This window comes from Hippichthys cyanospilos, chromosome 12, assembly GCF_059441005.1.
Source record: "Hippichthys cyanospilos isolate Australia breed blue-spotted pipefish chromosome 12, RoL_Hcya_1.0, whole genome shotgun sequence".
Classification (NCBI taxonomy): Eukaryota; Metazoa; Chordata; class Actinopteri; order Syngnathiformes; family Syngnathidae; genus Hippichthys; species Hippichthys cyanospilos.
Window position 1 is genome coordinate 14,913,859 of NC_142380.1, and position 21,344 is coordinate 14,935,202.

Here is a 21,344-nt window from a genome sequence, read left to right on the forward strand (position 1 = left end):
CGTATTAAAGTGCCAAATACAGTAATCAGTTGGACAGTGATTTGGGTTCGACATATTCACACAGGCAAGGCTAGCGGCCACTAAATCGTCGGATCATTAGCATCGAAGAAGGAAACCATTTTTGAGTAGAGGTAATGAGAAAATGGTCAAATTAAGGAAATATGTATATACATATATTTATACCTTGCATCAATATTGTATATCAAATTTAAACCCAGTTAGTTTCTAATACGTCAAATTTAAAAAGGAATGCCATTTTTTGACTTTCATACTAAATGCTAGCAATTACCACTGCTAACACCTTTTCAGTCTGTTTTGAAATATTTTTAAATATGACTGCATGTTTCATGAAACATATGGAGCCGTTCATTTATTTTTTTTTTAGGAAGTGTATCTTTCTACGTGTAATGTCATTTACAAATACAGTATTTCATTCAAATGAAGAAGGGACGTTTGATAACACTGTATATGTATGATGTATTGGGCTTAAGCAGGTGCACGGCTAACTTGTGAATATAATCAGCAACGTTTAAATGACGGGTAAACTTATAGTTCTGCTAACGTTAAGGCTTGTTTTTTTTAATATAACGATGAAGGGAATTAAGATTTGCTAACAAATTCACATAAACCATTGGATTTAATATGATCCCTATTGTATTGGGTAACCCCTAGTGAAAGACAGTCAGCATGTGCTTTACAGTATATTGTAATAGGTGATGTTCATATGTCACTTCGTGTGAATTAATATTCATTTCTGACAATGACTCCAGATTATCAGCTATGATCCAAGTTTGGTGATCAACAGTATATCAGTGACATAAAATGGGTAGAACAATCAAATTTAATTTAAATTTAAATTTGAATTTAAATTGAATTCATTCAAATGAACAGTCTCAGCTGGAGTGATAAATTTGTCAAAATATTGAGACAAGACCATAACTGCATAAGTATCCTTTTTTTTTTTTGGTGAATTTTCTTTGGTGGTCTACTGTGACGTTTGTTTAACTCTTGTGTGGTATTTTGTCCAGTCCTTTGTTCTTTACATCAAAGGTATTTTATTTCAAAGGGAAAAAATGAAAGAAGGCAGTAGGGAGCTGAAATTCCACCCACATGGTTATAACAGCAAAGTTCAACATGGCACAAACACTTTGTTATCTCACTGCCAGGAGAGTGCCCTCCCTTGGCTAAAATACTGTGGGAATGATGTGAAAGAAAATGATTTAAAAAAAAAAACAAAGTCAAAATACTGCATAAGGTCTAATGTCAAATATGTCCTTGCTCAATAAAGGTGCAAAAGTACTGAACTAACGAATAAGATGTTGGACTCAGATGACTGCACCTTGTCCTTGGACAATTTATTTTTTGAGAAACCTATTGTCCACAAAGTGTGAGTACAGTGGAAAACCCCCCAAACTTGCTCTCATCCCTTATATTTCAATTAACAGTGTTCCCCTTTTGGGTTATAATTAACAGAAAGCCACTACACCGAGAGGTCACTCCAGGGCAGCTAGAAGCGCCTCCATCTCTTTCACAGATTCCAGCCACTCAGGTTTTGCAGGAAGAGGCAGAGTCGCTTGCTTCCCTGTACAGTATGTTATGTTCTGGATTAGGGTGAATTCATTTTCATTTGTCTGCTTCATATCTGGGTAGTTGAAATGTAAATATAATGAACTGTGGCGACTCACTTGTGTTACTGCTTTAATAAGCTTGGAAAGCTTTACTCTTGCTGTCTTAACAAATTAAATACGTGTTTTAAGAAGCATTCACATACTAACTGCTGCACAACTCAATTCTATCTGCTTCAGAATTCACAGCTGGCCAACAAAGACTGTCTAATGATCTCAATGAGAGGGAGATTATAGTCCAAGACAGCGCCCACAGCAACAATCGACTTTATGGCTTTTGGGGACGTGAAGGTTTTCAGGACCTTTGTCACGGGACTCCTCATCAGAGTCGCTTAGATGAAGTTGACAGTCTGCAAGATACTGATCAAGGAACCATCAGCCTGAAGTATTCATCTTTGGGTGGCAGAAAAGGTCCACCTCTACAGAAAAGGTAAGTGCTTGTTCATATTCAACCTAGTTGTACATTTGCTTGTGAGTTATGCTATCTGGCACTCTTGTTCATTTTTGGAACGTTTTTTTAAAAACTGAATTTGGTTATTTATATAAGCTGCAGTAGCATAGGTAATTAAGATTCTAGTACAATATTACTTGTCTATGTATGTTAGTGGAAGAGCTTTTATTTCTCTCAAGTTTGTTTTTGTACACCTGATTCAAATGATCAGGATCATTATTAAGCTCCTGCAGACCTCAGTGATTAGTTAGTCCAGTGTTTCTCAAATAGTGGGGCGGGCTCTTGGGGGTGGGCGAGGCAATACCAGGGGGGGCACGGATGACCCCAGGGAAAAGGTTTTGTTTTTGCCATGTGAAGTGTTATTGTGATAAAATTAGGATTTCAATCTTTTTCTTCAGGCACTTTGATGCACTTGGGTTTATTTTCTGCTCAGACAAACCTTTAATAATGCTGTAAAAAAGTAGTTAACAGTTGTTGAACTTTTTTTTATATTGCTTTTTCCTTGTGTCAATGTTAAAAAGAATACAGTTTTAGGTATACACTTTTTATAGATAATAATCATATTTATGGTCAGCGTAGCAAATGGGTGTGTGTGAAATGTTTTCTCTTTCCTGGGGGAGGGGGCTTTGCAAAATATAATTAAGAAGCACTGAGTTAGTCATTTGAATCAGGTGTGTTGCAAAGACACACAAACTTGGAAATTATGCAAGTCGTAGGCCCATGAGGACTGGAGTTTGATGCTTTCAGGCATGAAAGGGTTAAATAATAATAATTTAATAACATTCAGCGACATCTGGGACCATGTTTTAGAATCACTAGTGTCTTTCACAAAGCTTTTCTATCATCAGGTTAATATTGTTACTTGTAGCATTAGTTTCATTGTAACCTTCAAACAGAACAGCAGCTATTAGTTTTCATCTTTTTGCACTGCTGTGCTCTGCCCAAAACAGCTTGTTCAAGGTTCCCGTGTCGAGGCGTGGAGGTGACTCGTCAAACGCAAACGACCTCTGTAGCTACAGACACACAGCACCCAGACCTCAAACTTTTCTCAGTCAGGTTGCCATGGCAACTGCACCTCCTTCTCCTCAGCCACCGAGGGCGACATTTAGCCAGGCCTCTCCTTCCCCCTTCCAGCCAGCTTCCTTCCTCCCAACTCATCTGGGCTCATCTGCAGTGAGCGTCAATCCCACCCAGCAGGCAGTCCATGTAGAAAGGCCGGACAAGGGCACGTTGAGAGCCTTGGTTCCACCTACTGTGCCCCAACCGTTCCACATCCAAGGTGCTGCACCATGATGACACTTAAAAACACACTTATAAAGAACACTCCTACTGATTATTATATAGCCCCTGAATAAGGTTGCAGCTAACAACCATGCAAATCAGCCATGACAGCAGCTAGCACAATGTGCTTGGGTTGCAATGAGGTGAATTGAGGTGAGCTCCTCCATAGACTGTCTAGTCTTGTATGAGCATGCTAACCACTAGGTGGTAGAAAGGAACCACAGGCAGATAGAAAAATTCCCAGAATAGTATTGTTGTTTATTAATGCTTCCATCATTTAATTTCACAGGAATTTACTTTAAATAGAAATCACACTGCACTCCAAAAATCAAATATGTCACAAAACAAATACATACTGTAGAGCATTTTGAAAAAGTGTGTTTAGATTATTAGGTCTGAATGTCCTACCCATTTGACATGACATTTTAATGTCTGGATTGTGTGCATTGTAGGGTGTTCTGAATCTGAGACTTTGCGCCCAGTCTCTGAAATCCGTATCCTTTTTTACTCTTTCAACCCACAACTATGAATGTTCGTGTAAAGTGAAAATAATTTTTGTTCTAAATTTGACTCACTTATGCATATCTCCAAAGTTGTTGACATGATATTGTTTTAAAAATATAAAAGGCTAAATACGTGAAAACATTCAAACACTTTATCGCTGCAATTAAGAACTTTATAGCTCTTAGTCTTTGCACATTTTTAGCACTTCACAGCTCTTCAAGCAATGTAAATGGTATTTAGAAACAAATCTCTGAAATCTGTTTAAAAAGCCTTTGAATGAAATATTTCTCAAATGCTTGACATATTGAGTTCCTGATCCATACGAACAGCAGCAAAGTTCAGACCTGTCTTCAGAGAGTTCCCCTTTTTTAACTACGTCCAGTCGAAGGCACTTGATGATGTAAGCAAGATTTGAACAGAGTCCTCTTAAGAGTTTGAAAGAAGTGACTGATAATCTGGGCATTTTAGATTCTTTACACAGACAAGAACTATGTGGCCTGTGCTCCTACCGGATCTGGTAAAACTGTACTCTTTGAGCTGGCCATCATTCACCTGTTGATGGAGACCTCAGAGCCCTGGAGAGATGTTAAAGCTGTATATAGTGAGTTGTTTCATGTGTACACCTAAAATCAAAATTGTTAGTCTTCGGCAGCAACACCAGCAACAAAAAGATCACAAAGGTTTCTTTTAAACAAACTTTTGTGGGTTATGTGAGTTCTATTTCATTATATTGAATTGACAAATTTAATTGGTGCTGTAATCATTGTTGGGATTTTGCTCTTTGACAGCAATTTGTGATTTCTTCTATGATGTATTATGCCAGTTACTTTGATTTTTGACCATTTTAAGATTTGGTAAGATTTTTGCTTATGTAAATATACAACTTAAGTTTACTGTGACAGCGTAAGGCAAGCCAACTGTATTTGTCTAATACATACACCAGGCAAACCCACAGCGCATTACAGATGTAAAGACGTATTCATTAATTTTTGCGTGGTATTTTGTACAATCTTTACATCAAAGGCACTTTATATCAAAGGGAAAGCATTCAGAGGAGACTGAGAGCTGAAATTTCACTCAAATGGTGACATCATGTCAAAGTTCAACATGGCACAACCACAAAGTTATCACACTACCAGGAGTGTTTGCCATCCCTTGGCTAAAATACTACAAGTATGATGTGTAAGAACATGACCGTAAAATGGTCAAAATATGTACCGTGGTTAAAACAAGATTAAATTAAATAATAGAAATCAAAATAACACCACAATGTTAAAAGCATAATAGATTAAACTATTCAACAAAACAATGAAGTGACAACATTGATGAGTTAAAATCAAAACAAAAGATGATGACACTAGATGAAGATTCTTTGTTTCAAATCAAAAATGAGATTTTATTCTTTATTATTTATCTTTATTATTTGAGATTTTATATCTATTGATTCTTTCTGTTTGCCAGTGGCTCCTATTAAAGCTCTCTGCAGTCAGTGCTTCGAGAACTGGACAAAGAAGTTTAGTCCTCTGGGGCTGAATTGTAAGGAGCTGACGGGCGACACAGAGATCGACGACATCTTCGAAATTCAGAACTCTCACATCATCTTGACCACTCCTGTGTGTGATAGCATTGAGGCCCCGCCGTAAAAAAAGAGGCAGAATCAAAAGGCCTACTTGTGTATTTCATATAACATGTATTCTTTCCACAGGAAAAATGGGACAGCATGACAAGAAAGTGGAAGGACAACTGTCTGCTGCAGTTGGTCAGACTCTTCCTTATAGATGAGGTCAGTGTGTTTTGTTAAATATTCAGCCACAGTGTGTGTTATTTACCTCTTACTGATGCACACAGAATCACATCATTTTTAGTATGTGAATGTCTGCTGTAATCAAATCATTACAGATGATCTTTTGCTCTTCTAGGTTCATGTAGTGAAGGATGCAACCCGAGGCGCCACTCTAGAAGTGGTGGTGAGCAGGATGAAGGCTGTCCATGCCTATAAGACAGTACAGAGTCAAGACACAGACACCTCTATGAGGTTTGTGGCTGTGTCAGCCACCATTCCCAATATTTCCGATGTAAGCGCACTAAAATTCTGCTTTCATTTGTTCCTCTAATGGAACTTGTTTCATAGTCCTTGTGTTATCTCCCTCTGTTTAGATAGCAGACTGGCTGTCCGATGAGAATGGTCCAGCTTCATATTTGGAATTGGATGAGAGCCACCGCCCAGTGAAGCTGAGGAAAGTGGTGTTAGGATTCCCCTGTCACCCAAACCAAACAGAGTTCAAGTTCGACTTGTTTCTCAATTACAAGTTGGCTAATATCATACAGACTTACTCCGATCAGAAGCCTGCTTTAGTGGTATGTTTGCTTTAAAATAAAGTGATACAGTCTTGTTGAATGGTTATTGCTCTTGCCTTAACCGGTGACAACAATCATCTTTTTCTTTAGTTCTGCTCCACCAGAAAAGGAACCCAGCAGTCAGCTACTGTTCTGTCTAAGGATACACGGTTTATTATGACTGCTGAACACAAACAAAGGTGTATACTCATCAACTTACTGTAAATTTCAAACTCTTGCTTGTAACAATTTCGACATAAAACCCTTTGGAAGGCTGTCATCGCTTCATCTTCTTGACTTACAGGTTGATGACTTATTCACAGTCCATTCTGGATTCAAAATTGAAAGGTGAGTTTTTTAGATTCAATAAAATGATCTTGACTGACTCATATTTCTCATAGATCTGGTAATACTCGGAGTGGGTTACCATCATGCTGGAGTCGATGTGTCAGACCGAAAAGTGATCGAAAAGGCTTTCACTCTTGGAGACCTGCCTGTTCTTTGTAAGAGTGACTGTGTGTAACACATGATCCTGTTTTAGTTATTTTCAGATAGCTGCTCAAAATAACATTACTTTTTGTGAGCCTTGTGTTTACTTTGTTATCTGTCTATGTTTCAATTTTGTAGTTACCACACGCACTCTGGCCATGGGAGTAAACCTCCCTGCCCACCTGGTAGTGATCAAGTCAACCATGCAGTATGTAGGAGGTTCCTGTGAAGAATACAGTGAGGTGGACCTGTTGCAGATGATTGGTAGAGCTGGAAGACCACAAGTAATGTCAGAATTATTCAGTCAAACTTAATAGTTAGAAAATAAAAGAAAAACAAATCTTTGGATGTTCTCCAACACTACTTCTTAGTTTGACACATCTGCCACTGCAGTGATTATGACCAAAATGCAAACCAGAGACAAGTATATGAAACTCATGAATGGAATGGAGATTATCGAAAGCAGGTACTGAATTTCCTCAGAGTGAAAGTTGATATGATATTTGTGCAATTCACTTAATTTTTTCACAGGTAGACATTTCAGAGACACGCGGTAGTTGAAAATTAGCACTTACTGTCTTCATAACAAATTATTTTTTTACTCCTCCCATGTGCTTTGAAACCTTTCACACTTGTTAAAACACTCTTTTTAATCATTCTTATGGTTTGTTCTCACTTTCGCTTGCACAGATCTTCAAATAAGCTTTAAGATGTTTGTCTCAGTGTTGAAATTGTAAAACTGACGAGTATCACAAAACAGAATCGTACGTATTTAAACATGTTTTTAAACATCAAATATGAAGTCAAACAATACAGTATAATGTTGCCCAATGAAATTCTGCTAGCTTATTGCTACCTTACTTGATCGCAGTGTTTCTTAACCTCGGTTTGATTGAACACTAGGCCTTCAGTGAGTCATTGTTTTGAATTTGGAATATATATATATATATATATATATATATATATATATATATATATATATATATATATATATATATATAGAGAGAGAGAGAGAGAGAGAGAGAGAGAGAGAGAGAGAGAGAGAGAGAGAGAGAGAGAGAGAGAGAGAGAGAGAGTATGTTTTTTTTAATCACTTAAAAAGCTGAGATATGGCAGTTCAGCTACTGGCTAACCTCAGAATATGTGCACATCTTGGAGTAATAAATATGTTTTGAACAGTTTGCACAAACACTTGGTGGAGCACCTGAATGCTGAGATTGTTCTCCAAACCATCAGCAATGTCAACATGGCTCTGGACTGGATACGCTCCACCTTCCTATACATCCGAGCGCTGAAGAATCCAGAACACTATGGTTTGCTCTCCGTAGAGAGCCTGTCACCATAAGAAGACGGTTTTCAAATTTTTGTTGAACATTAAAGTTGGAATATTAATACCAATGCAAAGCCATTTGTGACTTACACTTACAGGTTTCTCTGCTGACATAGACAGATGTGGAATTGAAGCAAAACTTCAAGGTAGGCTTTTTTTTTCTCAGACTGAATTGTTCATTGCCACTGAGGATCTCAGATCTTCTCCCACATTCCAAAATGAAAATGTGAATGAAATTGAGGACTAAATGTGCCCTGAAAATAATTGGCTTCCAGGATATTAGGATACTAGGATACACAGTACTGGTACCCACTTCTCAGCCAAAGTCAGCTCGGATTGGTTTGGCAGACTTGCACTTTTGAGAATGGAAGAATTGTCTATTGTTTGGATATCCGTAAATTATTCAAACAGATTAACAGAATCCTCATTTTTTAATCTTTGTTATGTAAGAGGAATTTCGAAGGGCACTACTATCTTCCAATTTTAATTTAAAATTATATTACTCCTCTCCTTTTATAGAACTGTGTCTTAAGAACCTCAACTCTCTGTCCTCTATCAGTCTCATCACTATGGATGAGGACATCAATATTAAACCTACAGGTAGAGAAGTACCTTTAATAGGTCTTTATAACAAAGGAAAGTTAGTAAATGTGTTTTCTTTCTTGCATTTGAGTTTGTGTGAAACTTTCTGCCTTCATAATGCTGGACAAGTCTATGATCGGGATGCTCCGAGTATGTGTGTGAGTGTGTGTGCATGTTTTCAGAGGCTGGCAGGTTAATGGCACGGTACTGTGTTGCCTTTGACACCATGCTACAGTTCAGCAAAATATCAGGCACAGAGAACCTGCCTGACTTGGTAGGTTATCTGAGCAAGTTAGCCAGTCCAAATGCATGCATATTTTGAATTTGCTGGAATTCCTGTTGTTCCAACTTCTGTATCTTGAATGTCTCTTTGTACAGATTGAGCTGGTGTCGAAGAGCCAAGAGTTCAGTGACATTCAGCTGAGAGTGACCGAAAAGAGGCCCTTGAATACCTTAAACCGAGACAAGAACAGAACCACTATAAGGTCACATCATATACAGTTTTTATTGATCATATACTGTAGTCCATTGATTTTCAACATTGTTGTTTTTAGAGAGAATTCCTGCAAATAGCATCTTGATTTTCATTCTTGAGGTGATGTGATGCTGCACAACTCCCACAGTGTGAAAAATAGGCAGATTAAAATTGAAATTGGTCAGTGATGTATAAAAAAGTCGAGTTAGGAACAAAACGAGAGAATTCATATTAATAATATTGAATTGAAAAATCCTACTTCAACTGAATTTTGACATGCAGGATTTTCGCCTGACAGCAACAATATATGTTTTGGAAATACTTCAAGTATCGATTGTATTTTACAGGTTTCCAATGCCAGGAAAGATCAAAAGCAATGATATGAAAGTGAACTGGTAAGTGTGTTTGATTATCCTCTGGCAAAATTGTGTCTAATGCCTTGAATTGTATTCCAAGCAATTTTTTTTTTTTTTTGCAGTTTGATTCAAGCTCATTTGGGGTCCATCTCAATTCAAGAGTTTGGCCTCACACAGGATACAGCAAAAATTTTCAGAAATGGGATGCGCATCAGCAAGTGTACGTCAGCCAAAAAAGAGCCAACAAATTCTTATGAGTTTTCAAGACAAACTCCAACTTCAAATGTGTTTTGCCTCCAATCAGGCCTTTCTGAATACCTGAGTCAGCATTCCAAAATGGGTTTCAGTACTCTGCTCAACTCCCTGATTCTGGCAAAATGTTTCAGAGCAAAACTCTGGGAGAACTCTCCATATGTCTCTAAACAGCTTGACAAGATAGGTGAAGGAGCTGCTAAAACAAATCGCTTTGCACTTGCACAAACAATATACACGGCACATCTAATGTTGTGTTTCAGGACAAACTTTATCAACTGCTATGGTAAATGCTGGACTGACCACATTCAGCAAGATAGAACAAACCAACCCGAGAGAAATTGAGCTGGTCAGTCTTGTGCTGTAATGCGCAATCCTCAGTCATACATCTTTTTTATTGTAGATAGAATTATAACATTCACATAACCACACAAACCCTGTTTAAATTCAATCTAAGTTTATACTGTATTTTCAGTGCATTTTACATACAAGTGCCCAAAGGTAGTATGTAATGGCTTCAGCTGGTATTTTGTCGCTGTCAGAAAATACAGTATTTGTTGCTGAATTACAGAAGATGTGGAAAAGTTGTATTTCAGATCTTCAGCGCACTTAGGATAGTTTCTTGGGCACAAAAATGTGACCACAGCAAGTGGGGTGTGCGAAATGTATGGGCCTCAACTTACAAAATGTCAAGAAGAACTGTTTTACTACACATTACAGTAGAGTAAATTTCAGTGTTAGAACTATAATTTATTGTTCACTTACATTACATCCTGAATCATGAGCGGGACATGCTGTCGCCTTCATGCAACCAGCTTGAATTCACTTCCTGGCTTATTTTCATTTATGGGTAAATGTGTCAGGAAGGCAACCAGGCCGCTAAAAGAGCAAGAAAAATTACCCAAACAAATAATGCAAGTAAGTCACTTTGGCAACCCCTGATAAGAGTCCACTAACTCTCCTTGTTAATAAGTTAATAAGAATCAGAATTGTGACCCCCCCCCCCCACACACACACACACACGCACACACACACACAAGATTAGCCTGCCACATTTGTACAGTACATCCATTTGTACAGTACATCCAAAATTACTAAGAATTCCGCTTCATAATGTGAAGCAGAGTGGCGCAGCGGAAGCGTGCTGGGCCCATAACCCAGAGGTCGTTGGATCGAAACCATCCTCTGCTAAATATGACACTGGCATAATTTACACCATGACATGTCAAATGGTTGTGTAGATTTTATGGGTAAAAAAAAAACCTCTCATTAAAAAAATAACATAAACCAGGGGTGGGAAATTCAATTCAATTCCGGTCCTCAAACACACATGATTCAAATGATTACGATTATTTTCAAGCTCCAGCATAGCTTGTTGATGAGCTAATACTTTAAATCAGCTGTGTTGGGGAGAGAAAACTGGAAAACATGCAGGACACTGGCCCTCGAGGGCCAGAATTGCCCACTCCTCACATAGACCATTGTTTAATTTCTGCACTCATCTACACTCTGATCTAGAAGCTATATACAGTATTGTAATTCACCTTTGTAACTCTTACAAAGGAGGAATGTCATCAAGAGTGCATTGTATTCTAAAATATGCTTTATGCTTGGCAGTTATATCATCACATTCATATGTACTCAGCACTGTACAAAAATCTTTGGTTTGTTTTAGCAATTATTAAATAAACCTACTGTATGTAGATAAAAGTTCACTTATTTGAGCACACACCTCCACCAAGGCTGAAATCTTAATACAATTGAAAATAATTCATAGAGCTTTGCATTTGGTTCTGTGTCTTACAGTATTAGCTGCTGTTTTACAATATGAACTGCAGTGAAAGTGTCAGAATAAATACAAAGCTAGAGCAAGATTTTGTCCCAGTAATAAGTGTTTGTACATATTGTATGTCATTAAATGAGTAACCACATGTGTTTTGTGCAGATTCTCAATAGACATCCTCCATTTGGAAACCAAATCAAAGAATTTGTATTGCACCTCCCAAAGTATGAGGTCACCTTGGAGCAGGTAAAAAGCTTTGATCAATATTACAGTGTCTGCACATCATGTCGACACCTTATGAAGTTTTAAAATGGCAAGAATTCCCAAGGCTAATCTTAAATTGAAACAATACAGAAGTTGCCATCCCTTTCACAACATTCTTTCTGGTCAATACTGTATTACACAGCTGCCAAGGTATAGCTGCAGTGTCGCTGAGATTGTTGTGAAGGTGAACCTCAAAAATCGAGAACTGCTGCTGAACAAGAGGACAGCTCCAGACAATCACTATGTTTCTCTGGTCATCGGTGATTCTGACAACAATTGCGTCTTCCAGCAGAGATTCACGTAGGTGATGTTTGACAAATTGATGAAGACTGTAATCATCTTTAAAATATTTGTTTTAATCCTTTTGCTCGCAGTGACCTTTTGCTGTTGAAGTGCAGCAGCTGGTCAAAGAAGATTGAGGTTGCAAAGGCCTTGAAGGGAGATGAGATAAGTGTTAATCTCATCAGCTCAGAATATGGTGAAATCATGTTTCATTTAAACACTGTACAAAATTATGTGAAATTGATGACTGGATTGCCGTTTCTCTTTTCCTCTGACAGTTGGCCTAGACATCCAACAAAAATTGAATATATATTACTCCGGAGTGCGAAAGTTTGACACTGATCATCTATACGAAATGTCATACGATTCTGATAGTGAGACACTGCAGCAATCAGCTGCAAACTTACAGTCTGTTGGCACAGTTGGACCTCTAAAAGGAAACATAGCATCTACGCAGCAAGGTACTGCTAGCATCAGAATTAGTGGAGCTTCAGTTGATCGACCGCCAATAGTCATGAGCTAATTTCAGAGAAAAATTATATGAATCAAAATATGGCGATTGATACCTTGAATGAAATATCAAAAAACGGTCCAATTGCCCATTTTCATTATCTTTAATGTGATCAGACGGAGGTAATAAAAGACAGTGCAACCACCTCTGCAAGAATAAGGACCTTTGTGGCCATGACTGTTGTAAGTAAAATAATTCAACATTCTTTGAATCTAAACTTCTGCATCTATACAAACATCATTTGGCCATAAATATCTCTCATCCATTTTTTACTGAGCATTCTTCATCTGTGCCCAAGGTAAAACGGGTGTAAATTTGGTCCGGAAGAGGCTGGCAAGTAAAACAGGATATTTTTCTTCATATTTGAGTGATCTGAGGCGTAGGTCTGACACACTTGCACCCACTCCAGTCAAACGACTCAAGGTGAGATGATGCAAAACTTCCACAGATGATAGGAACAAGGCAGGGGATGCAATGCAACACAACATTAATTTTGCTGGCTCACAATAAGGATGATTGGCACTAAGCAGAGGAAGAAATAAGTTTTTTTTTTTTTTTTTTTAGATTTGAATCTTCTTTGAAAATTGCTGGATGCATATTTGCTCTCTTGTTAGATGAAAATGATGGAGGACTCGGCGGATGTCAGCGTGCAGCAGTTTTCATACAAAGCCAAGAAACTAGACTCCGTGTCCAGGTGATCCTGCAGGGTAAAAATCAGCAACAATGTAATCTAAAGCAGGAAAGTTTACTTCCACTGGTAATATCTTGCTTGAAGTGATGACAGATACCACCATAATACTTCTGCTGTGATGATGACCGGAGAAGGTTCTTCACAGTATCCACACCATATTGATGACTTTGAAAATGGTACTAACCTTACTCTATAAAGTCATACTAAAACCACTGGCCATTTTCAGCAGTATTCTGTTTCGCCATTTGCTGTCAACTGAAAATGACATCACAATGTACTCAGGGCTCAGCTAACAACCAATCTCAGCTCAGCTTGCGAATGTCCCATGACCAAACCCAGAAAATAAGTAAGCCACGGTTGTTTGTTACCTGAGCCTTGAGCACATATGATTTTCAGTGTTTTAAAGGCATTCATTCATTCATTCATTCATTCATTCATTCAGAAGAATACTTCAGTGATAAAATTAGTCATAGAGAAAATAAGAACTTTTTATTGCTGTATGTCTCAAGTTTATTATCCCTTTAAGTTTCACCTGAAAGCCCAATACTCTTTTTGTGTGTATAGTGGATGTTCTGTGACCACGTTTTTTATTTTTATTTTTTCTGATACTTTGTTAGATGATGCCATTTTTATGGACATCCTTAGACCAGTGGAGAAGCCCGTCCTAACCAACACTGTACCTTGTAACCACCAAGGTTATACATTGCAACTCTTAGTTTTAGATGATAAAGCTGCCATTTTCACATTTTAAGTCATCCGAAACAACTCTTACACAAAACTAATCCTGTCTGTAATTTTTTTTCATTCATATTCATCTTCAGCTGGATCACATGCTCCTGTGAGTAAATGCCCCAAAGTGCACATGAGCTCACTCATCACAGACGACTCCATCTAGCCTGTATTATCCCGCAGGGACCCTGGCAAGTGTCAGATCAGAGCACTCAGAGCAGCAAAGAGACATCGTCCCAAATACCAATTGTCAGCTTTGACCTCAGCATTGATTGGGACGACTGGAGCGACTTTGATGATGAGACACTGGTTCATGCCAGTGACGCATCACTTACTCAGACCCAGTCAACTAAATGCAACATCTCAGGTTGTCTCTTTTAGGTTTACCGGAGATAGTGTATGATGTGTTTGCCTGTTTTTACGAAGTTAAAGCACATTCGTGTTTGGATATGCAGGGTATGTGGCCAAATCACCAAGTCAGCCCACCACCGTTGCTCCGAGGTAGACCAAGAACATCACTTAATGCACTGCAAATGATAAACATTTACCAGTAAACATTTAAACTATTAACCAATGTATTTATGTTGTCACATGATGTTCAGCTTAGTGGGAATGATTTGTGAGAATGTTTTCCATCACTGCTAGTATTATTTTGCTTAAGACAGCTAAAAAACAAACAAATATATTTTTTTATAAACTTTTCCCCCCGTAGGTCACTTTCCCAAGATGCGCTTAACAACCCTGGACCCTCTCCTTTTACAGCCAGACACCAGAACCAAGCAAAGGTACATTACAGTATGTGCATGCTAACATACAGATTGACTTACACACAATCAGACGTATACCATGTTGATTACTGAGAAGGGTAAACTATCGCTTTTATTTTATTGACGAATTACATGTATGAGAATCATAACCTGTGTTTAATTAGTATTATTAGTTATTCTTTTCTATTTTGTACATGGGTTTTGGCTTTATTTTATTAGTTTCCATTTACTCTTAAAAGCTCATCTTAATGTTTATTTGAGGAGCGCTACCACTTTGGAGTCTATTTTGGGGCAGTTGGAAATGCAAGCAAACAGTGGCATGCATTTTAATAAAATTTAATGAAATCCTTTACCGTAATTCTACAAGCCATTGATAGAACCCACTGTACATGTTGTGTACCTGACTCATTGTTTTCTCTGTGTCCAGAATCCAAGCAGGTTCGGTACAGGGAGTGCAACTAAGTCACCAGAAAGAACAGCTTCAAGCAGTGTGGCGCCACCTACTCAAATATTCAATTTCTTCTCGACAACGACTGTACCGTTTGATGCCATTGCGAATGAAAGCAGCAGGTACAGGCTCATTTAATTACAAAGGTTCATTTTTTTCCTTGCAAATTTCTTGACATGTTTTCCATGTAAGGTAATTTCATTTAATTGAATGCCTACCTTTTTTCTATTTTCGATTTTCAGGACCAACTGTGAAGAAGAAGAAGCTTTTCTTGGAATATTTGATGGGATATTTTAGAAATTCTGGATGCCAAAATGCTAAAAATGTTCTGTCACCTTGATGGATGTTGTGGGATGTTGTTATTTCCCCAGACACGTTTTTGTGTTATATCTCAATGTTTACTTTAGTATAGCTAAGATATAAATGAAAGGTTTGTATTACTTTTGAATACTGAAATTGTTTCGAGACCACAATTGAGATCTGATTTGAAGTTTGTTCTTACTGAAAGTCTACATCTCAAGAATAGAAAAATGAAACGGCAGTTTGAATTTCATCGTATTTATTACGTTTATTTATTCAATAAAATTATTTATGACCAAGTTGAGAGGTTGTGACAGTACAGTACTATTATTTCTTTGTTTTAATGACTTCCAAAGAAATTTCTCGTGGACTCACTGGACTTTTCGTTAGGAGCACCTGCACAATTTATTCATTAAACTCTAATGCGCAGTATCAAACGTTATTTTAGAAATACAATACATTTGTATGTACTGTATTATGCTTGCCCTTTCTCATGTTAAACCAAGGAAGCAAAAGTGAAAGCGGCCATGACGTCACCATTTCCCACGTTTTTTTGTCTTGCTTTATCGCGAGATCTCGCCCTGACGTCATTTGAGCGGGTAGTTTGTTGGCGGAAAAGCCTGTCAGGAGTCAAATGTGAAATTTCGTGTCTTATTTTGACACGGTCTGGCTGATTATCGTTTTCTAAGTGAGCAATTTGAGACTATGGAAAGTGTATGATACTTTTTTGTATCGAAGACATAAGGTGAGTTTCTTTTTGTTCCGTTGGTACACGCGTCAGACATCTACGAGGAGTAGCATTCGTGTATTTTAGATGAAAACTTGTTTCGAAAAAATACATTTAACTGGCGATTTTGACGGATTAACACATACTCATTTGCTGTCCACTCAATAGCGTTAAAGTTTGTCTTGTGTTGAGTCTATTTTTTTCCCATTTGATTCCTAGATGGATTCCTCGGTCGCCTACGCTGAAATATTTCACACAGACGGCTGTGTCAAATCCCGAAACAAGAAAAAAAATTCAAGTGAGTTGAAGTGTGTGGCTATTAATGCCTTTAAATGCTCATAAGTCTATATAACAAAAGTTGCTGCATGTTTCCGTGAAAGTCAAGTCAAAATGTTACATTAGAGTATCTTTCATGTCCTCTAAATACACATTCGTTTAAACACAGTAATATTGGATTTATGCAATATTTAAGCAGCAAAATTCAACCGTTTTTATCCCTCTCGGGGGAAGCCATACTGCCGCTTGCTGTCGCCCAAAAATCACATCATTGGCTTAGGTAACGTCTAGTCACTTTGTGGACTTCTCATGTTGTGTCTGTGCTGAGAAGGTTTTCTTTTAACTGCCATGGGTTTATTACTCATTACAAAAATATTGAAGTCAAAATCGTTGTAGAATTGTTTGCCTCAACATTACAGAACCTAACATTTTCTTGTGTTTTCCTCCAGGGGATGTGGAGTCAGATATTGAATCCCTTTACAAGGCTGTTCCTCAGCTTGCTAAGACTTTTCGCATCATAGAGAAAATTGGAGAAGGTGCACTGTTTGTCAGATCATTACTGTCATATTTCTCTTTATATGCTATGCATTCACAGTTTGCTTTGCATTCAAACTTTTATATTTTCTTGTTGACGTGGGTGTTTGTAACTTGCGCTTCAGGGACATTCAGCTCAGTCTACCTTGGTGAGGCTCGGATGCGGGATGGTAGCAGAGAGGTGTTTGCTCTCAAACATCTCATCCCAACCAGCCATCCTACTCGCATTGCCGCTGAACTCCAATGCCTCACAGTTGCTGGGTTTGTTTATTTCAATTTGGATTCACTGACCTACATTGAAGTACATTATGTGTTTCTGGGTTTTTTTCACCCATTGCATGCATCCTGAATCTCAGAACACACTTCATACTCTTATTTTTGCAGCGGAAGAGAAAATGTGATGGGTGTGGAGTACTGTTTCAGAAAGGAGGATCATGTCGTGATAGTCATGCCTTATATGGAACATCAAGCAATAGTGGTAAGAAATAGACAATATACACAACCGTTCGTTTGAGTTGCTTAAAAATCCTTATTCTTCAGAAAAAATACGGTTTTCAACTGATTTAATGTGGTCACGCTGTTACAAACAGGAAATCATCGACTTGTTGAGCTTTGAAGAGGTTCGTCTGTACATCTATCACTTGTTGAAGGCACTCAAGCACATTCATCAGTTTGGTATAATACATCGAGACATCAAACCGAACAACTTCCTCTACAACAGGAAAGCCAAGACGTAAGTAGCAACACCAATTGCACTTACCTACAATATACATGTTTAACTATGGTGTATGTATCGCTAACATGCCATCGATTTTTTTTTTTTGTATTTTAGATCAGATTTTTGGGGGTAAAAATTCTTTTTAATATTGTTCATTGTTTTATTTATATTATACTGGAACAGGTGCGCACACCAGTAGGGGCAGCCCAAAATCAACTGAATTTCATGAAATAATGTGCCAGGAACAGCTAAAGTATTTGCATTTCATTGAATTACAGAGAAGCGGCGATAGAAAATGGATGAATGGATGGATTTTAGAATGCTATTTTTCTGATGAAAAACCTGTTTTAGTGAGTGAGTGGTGGGGATAAAACCCATTATTGTCTTTTCATTGGAGACATTTTATTTAAGATGCAACCAAATCAACTATCTAAAAGTAACATTGTGCATCTATGCATAATATTTGTGTGCACAGGTTTGCCCTGGTGGACTTCGGCCTGGCTCAGGGAACGGCCGACACTCAGATCGAGCTGCTCAAGGTGGTCAAGCAGAACTTGTCACCCCCAAAAGTCGGAGGCTCCAAAGAGAAACGAGACAAAGCAGCACCTAGAGCCCCCACTACCAACACAGCCCCCACCTCACTACCTCCGTTGCCATCCACAGCTCACCCACCTTCCTCCTCCATCACCACCACAAGCACCTCCTCAGCCACTAGGAAAGCCCTGATTAAAAAAACACGTTCTGTCTCTACTACAGCGGGGACCTCAACTTCTCACACAAAGCACACAAAGGTGTCTAAACTGAAATATACACTTTCTTTCCTTGGCGATTAAGGGACTGGCTTGTTCACTCACTCATTTCACTTCTTTTATTTACTTTACAGTGCCACACACAGTAAAATATTTGTAAACATTGAATTGAATGATTCTAAACGTAGCTTCTATGATAATTTCCGGTCTTGTTTTTCTGAACCATTTTTTTTCTTCAAACTCTAAACTGCAGGTTCTAGTGGGTTTACGCAAAGCACCAAGATCCGTGTTTAGCGAGAGGAACCTCAACAGCTGCGATGCGACCACTATCATCAAACAAGAAACTAAGACACAAGTAAGCTTGTTGTCAAGTCAGTTGTCTAAATTCAGTGATATATTACATATACATTCAATTGCAGTTTTGTCTTCATGAAGAAATATTGCTGCAAAAATGTCAATTTAAGAAAAATAAGGATCCCTTTTGTTGTAAACTGAATGGTTTTATGTTTTCCACGTATGGTTTCATGTTTTCCTCTTTTGTTCAGTTTGTCAAACCAATGAAAACAGGGGAACTCTCAAGTCGGAGGTTCCCTTCAACTCAAGGGGGACCAGCAACAGTCAAAACCCAAAAAGCTCAGCGAGGAGTCACTCAGCCTCTCACTTGTAACTGCTTCCAGACAGAGCATGTCTGCAATGTCTGCCTGTCTAGGTAAAAGTCCTACTGTTTGATGTTTTTGGGTGGTTCTTATTTCCTTATACATGACCTGCTTTGCCTGCGCCTCCAAAGGAAACAGCAGGTGGCTCCCAGGGCAGGAACTCCGGGTTTTAGAGCACCAGAGGTCCTCACAAAGTGCCCAAACCAAGGGACAGGTGAGTATCTTGACCAAGTATTTATAATGAGTTATAGGAACCAAACCCTGCTGCAAATAATCTTTTAAAACATTAAAATGTATTTTTGCTTGTATTAAGTTTAAACTGTAGTTATACTACACATTGTGATCCTAAACACTCATTCAAACTCAGCTTATCCTAACATTACATTCAAAATAAATGTCTTACTAGTCCTTAAATGATTTCATTTCAAAATAATGCATTAGAAATGCTCATCTACGTGCAATGAAAATTTTAACCACCACTATTAACTCACTTCATGTAGACAGTGCTCTTTTGGCATTTTAGGCAATTTCAGCAAGAGCACAAACCTGTACTTTGTCGCCATAAGACTCTAAAAGGGTAAAGTGTAGTAATACTGTATTATTAAAGTCAAAGGGTAAACAAGGGTGGTAAAGTCATGCACTGGCAAGTGAATTTAGTCAAATAAAAGATGCCTTTTATTTATTAAAAAAAAAAAAAAGAAGCACTTTACAAAGGTGCCTTAAAATCTGAGTGACCTGACATAGTTTTTCGAGACAAGCAAGTCATTCAGGCCCCAAAATGGCCACCCTGAGATGAACGAAAACGGGTGAATTTCGCTGCTTAATGTATGTACCCCAAACACAGTATCAAGCATCATACTGTGTTTCGAATAGAGGGGTCACTTTAAATATATCCGTGTACAACCAAATAAAACATTGTGACATCATTTTTAAACAAGTGTTCGGTCCTGTGCTCAGCCATCGATGTGTGGTCAGCCGGAGTCATCTTCCTCTCCCTGCTCAGTGGACGCTATCCGTTCTTCAAAGCAAGCGACGATCTGGTGGCTCTCACTCAGATCATGACCATACGAGGCTCCGGAGAGGCCATACGAGCAGCCAAGGCATACGGTGCGTATCAACATGATCGGGAAATGTTATTGTAGTTGAACCCACCGCTATCATAATCATAATCCATCCTATCCAGGCAAGTCAGTGTTGTGCAGTCGGGAACTGCCCCGACTGGACCTCAGGGTCCTCTGCGAGACGCTCAGAGGACGGAGACCAGATGAAGAAGTCAAGACGATGAGTATACCCAAACCTGATCGCAAAGCTCAAGATGAACAATCTCAAAATCAAGCTTGTGAGACTCCTTTGCTGCTTCCAAAAAGCCAGGATAAAACCTCGAAAGGCTCCTTTCGGGGGGATGAACAGGGGTGGGACACCGTGCCCGATGAGGCGTACGACCTACTTGACCACTTACTGGATCTCAATCCGACTAGCAGAATTACAGCGGCGCAGGCTCTGGAGCACCCGCTCTTTCAACAATTGTAAACCACCCCTCCCAACCTGACTACCACATTCACTCTTTATGATTTTTCTAACATTCACAACCCTTGGCATATTGGGTGAAACTTCAGGGTGAACTCATTTTCAGTTACGCTTAATTGAACCATTTCTAAACTTTTCAATGTCTTTCTGCAACTCTTCCAGGATCTCTGCTCATGATGTCTCGTGATACTCAAATTTGAGGGGCCACTTGGAGAACATGAGCTGCCGAGTTTACATTGACATCAGCAGGTTGCAATGGAGATTGGAACAGTTACAGAAAGGCAGAGAAGTGGAAATTGCTCATTTTCATGGCAGCTGTGGTGTAGAAGAGTAAGGTGAACCTTGTCAGTTACATTTGAGTATTGTTTCCAAAGATAGACATTTGGATTCGGCCATTATAATTGAAGCTAATAGAATATTCAAAGTCAGACATAAGCAAAGTATAATCCCATTTTTTAACCCAGATCACTGGATAGACATATTACAATACAAATAAAATTGGAATGTTTGTTGCATCTGTTTATCTTCTTTTGTTGCTGAAATTGGTATTAAACTGAATTAATTTTGTAGTTTGTAGTCATTTACCACATCTAATTAATAGGTTTGTTGTAAGAACATTAATAAAACAAAATGTAATTGTTATGAAAAAAATAGTTACAGAACTGAGGTACTTTTAAAATATTGTAAATAAAAAGAAAGA

General features: G+C 38.3%; 2 protein-coding genes across 11 annotated transcripts in view; both read left to right on the forward strand.

Moving 5' to 3' along the window:
- hfm1 (helicase for meiosis 1) overlaps window positions 1-15,726 on the forward strand; it is a 17,731-nt gene extending 2,005 nt beyond the window's left edge. Inside the window, exons 1-41 of one of the 9 annotated variants that reach the window (XM_088429402.1) lie at window positions 57-131; window positions 1,289-1,387; window positions 1,474-1,589; window positions 1,806-2,055; window positions 3,027-3,355; window positions 3,810-3,851; window positions 4,191-4,261; window positions 4,330-4,462; window positions 5,323-5,474; window positions 5,567-5,644; window positions 5,781-5,936; window positions 6,019-6,219; window positions 6,310-6,398; window positions 6,503-6,546; window positions 6,600-6,701; window positions 6,826-6,971; window positions 7,059-7,153; window positions 7,867-8,000; window positions 8,116-8,163; window positions 8,537-8,617; window positions 8,782-8,873; window positions 8,978-9,084; window positions 9,422-9,469; window positions 9,553-9,650; window positions 9,735-9,869; window positions 9,946-10,031; window positions 11,628-11,711; window positions 11,872-12,029; window positions 12,104-12,207; window positions 12,290-12,472; window positions 12,639-12,704; window positions 12,821-12,945; window positions 13,137-13,216; window positions 13,298-13,389; window positions 13,831-13,908; window positions 14,035-14,051; window positions 14,126-14,309; window positions 14,398-14,443; window positions 14,655-14,727; window positions 15,137-15,303; window positions 15,400-15,726. In XM_088429402.1, coding sequence (XP_088285528.1) covers window positions 1,317-1,387; window positions 1,474-1,589; window positions 1,806-2,055; window positions 3,027-3,355; window positions 3,810-3,851; window positions 4,191-4,261; window positions 4,330-4,462; window positions 5,323-5,474; window positions 5,567-5,644; window positions 5,781-5,936; window positions 6,019-6,219; window positions 6,310-6,398; window positions 6,503-6,546; window positions 6,600-6,701; window positions 6,826-6,971; window positions 7,059-7,153; window positions 7,867-8,000; window positions 8,116-8,163; window positions 8,537-8,617; window positions 8,782-8,873; window positions 8,978-9,084; window positions 9,422-9,469; window positions 9,553-9,650; window positions 9,735-9,869; window positions 9,946-10,031; window positions 11,628-11,711; window positions 11,872-12,029; window positions 12,104-12,207; window positions 12,290-12,472; window positions 12,639-12,704; window positions 12,821-12,945; window positions 13,137-13,216; window positions 13,298-13,389; window positions 13,831-13,908; window positions 14,035-14,051; window positions 14,126-14,309; window positions 14,398-14,443; window positions 14,655-14,727; window positions 15,137-15,295 — 4,353 coding nt within the window. In that variant the 5' untranslated portion in view covers window positions 57-131; window positions 1,289-1,316 and the 3' untranslated portion in view covers window positions 15,296-15,303; window positions 15,400-15,726. The other 8 variants (XM_088429399.1, XM_088429400.1, XM_088429403.1 and 5 more) reach the window with 8 other exon arrangements.
- Window positions 15,727-16,055: 329 nt separating this feature from the next.
- cdc7 (cell division cycle 7 homolog (S. cerevisiae)) lies at window positions 16,056-21,300 on the forward strand. 2 transcript variants are annotated; one of them, XM_088429412.1, is made up of 13 exons: window positions 16,056-16,202; window positions 16,404-16,482; window positions 16,910-16,996; window positions 17,120-17,255; window positions 17,379-17,472; window positions 17,585-17,727; window positions 18,188-18,503; window positions 18,715-18,816; window positions 19,007-19,170; window positions 19,249-19,331; window positions 20,075-20,224; window positions 20,301-20,643; window positions 20,807-21,300. In XM_088429412.1, the coding sequence occupies exons 2-13, from the start codon at window positions 16,404-16,406 to the stop codon at window positions 20,829-20,831; spliced, it is 1,722 nt and encodes a 573-aa protein (XP_088285538.1). In that variant the 5' UTR covers window positions 16,056-16,202; the 3' UTR covers window positions 20,832-21,300. The 2 variants fall into 2 exon arrangements, with proteins under 2 accessions (XP_088285538.1, XP_088285539.1); XM_088429413.1 differs by having other exon boundaries at window positions 20,301-21,300.
- The last annotated feature ends 44 nt before the right edge of the window (window positions 21,301-21,344 follow it).

Excerpts from the sequence above, each read along its gene's own strand:
- cdc7 (XM_088429412.1), top strand. The coding sequence starts at position 16,404 with ATGGATTCCTCGGTCGCCTACGCTGAAATATTTCACACAGACGGCTGT. Across the intron at positions 16,997-17,119 it reads CATAGAGAAAATTGGAGAAG|GGACATTCAGCTCAGTCTAC; the intron begins GTGCACTGTTTG and ends CTTGCGCTTCAG. Across the intron at positions 17,256-17,378 it reads CAATGCCTCACAGTTGCTGG|CGGAAGAGAAAATGTGATGG; the intron begins GTTTGTTTATTT and ends TTATTTTTGCAG.